The sequence below is a fragment of the Limulus polyphemus genome, unplaced genomic scaffold (genome assembly GCF_000517525.1).
Source record: "Limulus polyphemus unplaced genomic scaffold, Limulus_polyphemus-2.1.2 Scaffold7966, whole genome shotgun sequence".
Taxonomy (NCBI): domain Eukaryota; kingdom Metazoa; phylum Arthropoda; class Merostomata; order Xiphosura; family Limulidae; genus Limulus; species Limulus polyphemus.
This window is the reverse complement of record NW_013673576.1, coordinates 22,499-29,208: the sequence shown is the minus strand read 5'-3', so window position 1 is coordinate 29,208 and position 6,710 is coordinate 22,499. Positions and strand designations below refer to the sequence as shown.

The 6,710-nt window shown below is 32.5% G+C and overlaps 1 protein-coding gene across 1 annotated transcript in view; it reads right to left on the bottom strand.

The window, feature by feature from the left end:
• Positions 1-1,330: 1,330 nt before the first annotated feature.
• The window catches only part of LOC106475012 (synaptophysin-like protein 1), a 15,850-nt gene continuing 10,470 nt past the window's right edge, over positions 1,331-6,710 (bottom strand). The window contains exons 4-6 of the mRNA XM_022379236.1: positions 5,680-5,875; positions 3,931-4,119; positions 1,331-3,136 (exon numbers count right to left, since the gene is read on the bottom strand). Coding sequence (XP_022234944.1) covers positions 4,063-4,119; positions 5,680-5,875 — 253 coding nt within the window. The 3' untranslated portion in view covers positions 1,331-3,136; positions 3,931-4,062. The remainder of the gene's footprint in view (positions 3,137-3,930; positions 4,120-5,679; positions 5,876-6,710) is intronic.

Sequence of the window (6,710 nt, the reverse complement as noted above, 5' to 3'; positions counted from 1 at the left end):
CATGACAGCAAATGTACAACGTTTCGACAAGGTTTTGTCATCATCAGGTACCCATTCAAGCCATCTCCAGCCATTATATGATAAACTGTTTTGACATCATAACTTTACTTAGCAATGATAAAAATATAAAAAGTGATACACATGCTCTTTGTGAACATCCTCATAGCTTGAATTAAAAACTGCAACATTAACGAGCTATGGCCAATGAATACCTTCGTTAGTGATAATTAGATTCCCAACAAGACAGTTGGTAATGATTTTTGAAACACTCAAGATATGCAAGAGTGTCATATAAACAAGTGTGCTACATTTCATGCTGATATAGGCAAAGTTTTTAAATCAAGCTACGAGTATGTTCACAAAGAACATGTGTATCAATTTTCACGTTTTTATCATTGCTAAGTAAAGTTATGACATAACTGTGATCAACAGCTTTTCCTCAGCACATATATTTGGCTAAAATCTTCGATCCCTAGACTTTACAAATAATGAATTAAAATTTTTCACATTTTACTAGTAGTTATTTGGAATCTACTTATTAAAATACCAGATTGTGTTAACTAACATTTATAACTCATATTATGTTGATAGCTACATTTCTATTCAATAAACAGAACTTTGATAATTTATAAATTAAATAACAATCAAATTATTAATTAGAATAACAAGTGATCAGTTACTAAAAATAAACACCACAAGTAATGTTTATGTCACGTCAATAGGCCTAATACAATGTGTTTCTGTACTAATTTAGACAAATAGATACGAGTTGTAGGTATTATCCCAAAGATGAGTTATTTAATAATTATCACACTAATACTACAGATGAAACTTATTGTATTATCATTTGTTAAAATTATAGCAAAAAAATAAAATACATTTTATTAACTAGACTATTTATGGTTCAATCACTAATCAACGGAGCCGACAATAGGGTGAAGGCAGTCACTCTGAAATCCAACCGAGTTATGTACCATTACTGATTTAAAAGAATATGATAAGTGCACGATAACCTAAAAGAAAATATACGAGTGGCCTAGTACCTTTTTTCCCAACCAGCGAGTTTGTACACTGATATTGTGACATCGCATGTTTACGAACAATTGTTATTTGACTTATAGACGAGGGCCCTGCAAGGTCAACCTTGTGTTGATATTGTGACATCGCATGTTTACGAACAATTGTTATTTGACTTATAGACGAGGGCCCTGCAAGGTTGATGTTATTTGACTTATAGACGAGGGCCCTGCAAGGTTGATGTTATTTGACTTATAGACGAGGGCCCTGCAAGGTCAACCTTGTGTTCCATGTCTTTTTAACACACTAAAAATCAGAATTTTTTCCTGTTTTATTTATTTCTTAACATAATGAACAGTAGAACAAACTGTGGTTTACACCATACTTACATTATACGTTCATTATATTAACACATTGAAAGATGTTGATTATAGGCACTAACTATCACACTTTTAACAATCTATTAACCCAATACCTAGGGTAATAAACTTGAATATAACACATTTAATCTGAAACCTTTTAAAGTTCTCTCTCCAAAAAGTCAAACTTTCATCATTACTTTACTCAGTTGATAAACATATTTAAGAACCTTGCATGATCAAATAAAAAACAATTGTATAAGTAACTTATAACTGACTCAAAGAATACATTGGAAACTTTGTCACAGTCGAGGAAACTATCAAGTGTGATTGATACGTTACAAACTTTAAATTAAACAAATGTATTTAAGTACAAACATGTATGTAAGGTATAACTTCACCAGACACTCCTCTCCCAGAGGGGATCCTTGGAGTTTGTTTTTTTTGGCAACAATTTCACTTACTTGTATAAGAATATAAACAAATGTTCATAAACTAACAAATGGAATACATTTCTCTTTCAAAATGTTAGAAAGATACACTTCAGGCTTTATGGAAAACTCATCACTAAATCTGTAAAATGTTCTTCTTAGCCGTCATTAAAAGAGAAATATGTTCCACGACGTGTGATACGACCATCACGACATGTGATACTACCATCACAACATGTGATACGACCATCACCACGTGTGATACTACCATCACAATGTGTGATATATGACCATCACAACGTGTGATACAACCATCACGACGTGTGATATACGACCATCACGACGTGTGATATATGACCATCACAACGTGTGATACAACCATCATGACGTGTGATATACGACCATCACGACGTGTGATACAACCATCACAATGTGTGATATATGACCATCACAACGTGTGATACAACCATCACAACGTGTGATATACGACCATCACGACGTGTGATATACGACCATCACGTGATTATCTTTTGTTCACAGGTTTTTTAAATGTATGGAAACTAATACCAATTAAAGACTTCGCAGCCAATTTGTAATTCTACAGAAAAGTAGAAATACATTTTTAAACTTGATAAATATATTACGTCATTCTTTTCACAATGGTTCAGAATTAACAATGGATTGACGTTTAGTGAGGAACTTACTGAACTGAATGATAAAATACAATAACAATTTCTGATTTTAAATCATACTTGAGTCATCATCGGGTAACTTCTACTCGATGATCATCCCATACTGTCGTTTGAGATATTGTAATCTTTAAAACCAGAACTTGCTTACTGTACTTGTATTTTTAAATCACCCTCTCACCAAAATCAGTCTGTTGAAACAGTGTAGCAGTAAACAACTGTTGGGACAATAGTACAACAATGGTTAATTTTAGTTAATTCAACAAAGGAAAAATACAATTTTTTTCAAACAATCATCTGATGTTATAAGAATTACTTTATAAAAATATATTGAATATAAAATGCATAAAAAAATTAGTAATGATGTTTAGATTAAGAAATTAATGACAATATTTATCAGTCTCTGAAAATAAACCTCAAAAATCACATTTTAAATTAAAATAATTGTTCCACAGTACTGTCAATCTCCACATAAACTCTGGTCCCTCAGCTGTTTGTGTTAATGTTTGTCACTTGCTGCTGGAGTAGTTGCTGGAGGGTGGGACTCCTGCTGTTGACCAATCAGTTGGTGAAATTTTGTTTCTTTAAATATGAACCAAAGGCTTGCAGTCCACACAAGGAAATTTGCAAATCCAAATATCTGTTTCAATAAAATACCAAATTTAACATAATTTCAGAAAGACGTGCCAACTGTGCACAGGTGCCACATTAGTGGCATGTCTAATTCTGTAAAATGTTGAGGCTAAGCTCTTTTTTCACACACAAATTCACAATACTTCTTACTTCTCAAGTTTGTGAATGAGTTGGATATCTTTACAATACAAAGATGGTAGAATTTCAAATCACGAGAAACTATACAATTAATAGAAACTGCTAATGTTATTATCAAAATAAGAATAAACTGGAACCTATACTAAATACAAAAAAATGTTAGTTGTAAATTGAAACAAATGTCTTACAAGTTCTATAGTGATCTCGAAGTTGTTCACTCTATTAACAGTGCTGCTTGACCCCACTACTTTCTATAATTTACTGATGTTTTGGTCCATGTTCTTTTTTTCTATACTTTACAAATGTTGCTTTGTTTATTATCTTCTACCAAGGATTTATAAATATTAATTTTTTTACTTAAGTTGTATTTTTCCTTTGTAATCAGAATAATTACATAATAATTCCTAAGTAATAGTAAATACTTGAAAAGTTCACTAGATTAAACCACAAACAATCATGTTATGAAATACTGCGTAGTTTGACAGATATTAGAGCTTTGAAAACAAGTAAGTAGCACATATTCTCCTGTGGCTCATGTATAAGTAAAAACCTCTACAATGTGTTTACAATAATTTCCTGGAGCATATGAGAGTAATATATCCCTATCTGAATAGATACTGTATATGTTAGTTGAATATAAGCAATGCAAAAAGTACAACTCACCAAAGAAACGTTTAAAGAAGCAAAATTTCCAGTGAAGTTTGTGCTACACACACCAGTGTCATTGCAAACAGTTAAATACTTCAAGAAATGGTCAGGGTTTGTATAATACTTCAGATAACTGACTCCACTTGCCTAAGCACTAGACGCTGCCAGCCAAAAAATTGTCAAGACTAGTGATACTACAAGGTCCTGAAAGTTAAAACAAATGTTGTACAATAAATACAAGCATACACCAGGTTTTACAATACCCACTCATGAATAACACCATCACACGAAAGTGGTACTAATATTAAACTACCATCACATCAAAGTGGTACTAATATCAAACTACCATCACATCAAAGTGGTACTGATATTAAACTACCATCACATCAAAGTGGTATTAATATTAAACTACCATCACATCAAAGTGGTACTAATATTAAACTACCATCACATCAAAGTGGTACTAATATTAAACTACCATCACATCAAAGTGGTACTAATATTAAACTACCATCACATCAAAGTGGTACTAATATTAAACTACCATCACATCAAAGTGGTACTAATATTAAACTACCATCACATGAAAGTGGTACTAATATTAAACTACCATCACATCAAAGTGGTACTAATATTAAACTACCATCACATCAAAGTGGTACTAATATTAAACTACCATCACCACTAATAACCTAAAATACTACATTTGTTTGGATAACATTATTATTAAGTTTAATTACACAACAGAACCTGGATATTGGTAGAACTTTCTTACTTATATCTGTAATAAGACATTACTATTAGTTCGTCATCTATTCCCATAGGGATTTAAGTGTATAATACATACTATATTTGTCATATTCATTGCTCTTCGGGCGGGTTGGGACACGATAAACACACTAGTTGTCGGAACACTATTTATATAAGCCATTTGTTACAATGATTGTTATTTTATGAACACTTTTTCCAAGCTGGTGAAGCATGATTATGGTTAATTATACCTATAATAAAACATTAGTGTTAGGTTATTATATTTTTTAAATACTACGTTCATTACTTAGAATTTTTTTATTTGTTGTTAAGCTACACAATGGGCTATCTTTGCTGTGCCCAACACAAGTATAAGCCTGCAGACTAACTTTTGAGCCACCAGAGATGAGTGAAGGAGAATAAATTAGGTCTTTCTTTCAAAACCCAAAAACAGAATTGTTGCTCAAATTGAAATTGTGTTAAGTTCAAACACTGATACCCAGTTGAATTTTGTATAATTTCATGAAACTCAATTTTGCTCTCACACTTGCCAAATACTGTGGGCCTACATCAGAACTAATTGTGTGAACAACTGTGGGCCTACATCAGAACTAATTGTGTGAACAACTGTGGGCCTACATCAAACTAGTTGTGTGAACAACTGTGGGCCTACATCAGAACTAGTTGTGTGAACAACTGTGGGCCTACATCAGAACTAGTTGTGTGAACAACTGTGGGCCTACATCAGAACTAGTTGTGTGAACAACTGTGGGCCTACATCAAAACTAGTTGTGTGAACAACTGTGGGCCTACATCAGAACTAGTTGTGTGAACAACTGTGGGCCTACATCAGAACTAGTTGTGTGAACAACTGTGGGCCTACATCAGAACTAGTTGTGTGAACAACTTGTATTTTGAAAATTTCAGAAAAACAAAGTAAATTTTTAATCTTATACCACACCAAAATAAAAACATTAAAATATGATTTAAAAGTATTTCAAAATGCATACTTACAATAATAGGCAAAAACTGTTTGTTTGAATAGAGTGACCAGAAAAAGATGTAAATGATGAGAACAGCCAAGCTGAACAAGAAGGCCAGCACTCCAGTTGCTACAAAAAATTCTGCACTACTAGAAAAATCCCATGGCAGAGTTTCTATTTTCTTATCACCATTGCAGTCAGTTACACTTAATGGAACATGGTTCAATCTGTACAGAGAAAAAGGAGTGTGTGAAATTTACAAACCTTACACAACTTGTGTCTAATACATTTCCGAGTTCAATGGTATTTATTGAATTATGAAATACACCTTTCAGGCAGAGTTTACACTAGTATTTTTAAACAAATAATTACAGAATTCTGTTTCTCCTATTAAAAAGAAAATATTGTAAATCTCACAACAGAAACATAGAATGAAATATTAATTCCAAATATTCTTAACTAAATTAACCTATATATTCAAGAATTGTCATCCAATAAGTGTAAAAAAAAAACTGTCGCACTTACAAATGTTTCAAACTTATTATCTTAAAATCAATATTACTGTTCAGTTTAACCAATCTTATTAAGCCCTGAATATTTCTGTAGCTATTCTCTAAAAAAACACTTCAAATAGTGTCAGATATATTACTCAAAGGCCTTAACGTATTACTTTAGTTTGTAGCAGTTACTATAATGGTTCGGAACTTCCCTATCTGACAACATGCTCTGCACTAAACTATAACTACAGGAGACAGCAAGGTGTTGACAAAGCCCACACTCAATTTTAACTCAGTTCAGTCTGTAACATTTTAATGAACCTACATCCTTAATGATGGCTAGATAAGCTAGTAGGGACAATATGGTGTTGACAAAGCTCCACCCTCAATTTTAACTCAGTTCAGTCTGTAACATTTTAATGAACCTACATCCTTAATGATGGCTAGATAAGCTAGTAGGGACAATATGGTGTTGACAAAGCTCCACCCTCAATTTTAACTCAGTTCAGTCTGTAACATTTTAATGAACCTACATCCTTAATGATGGCTAGATAAGCTAGTAGGG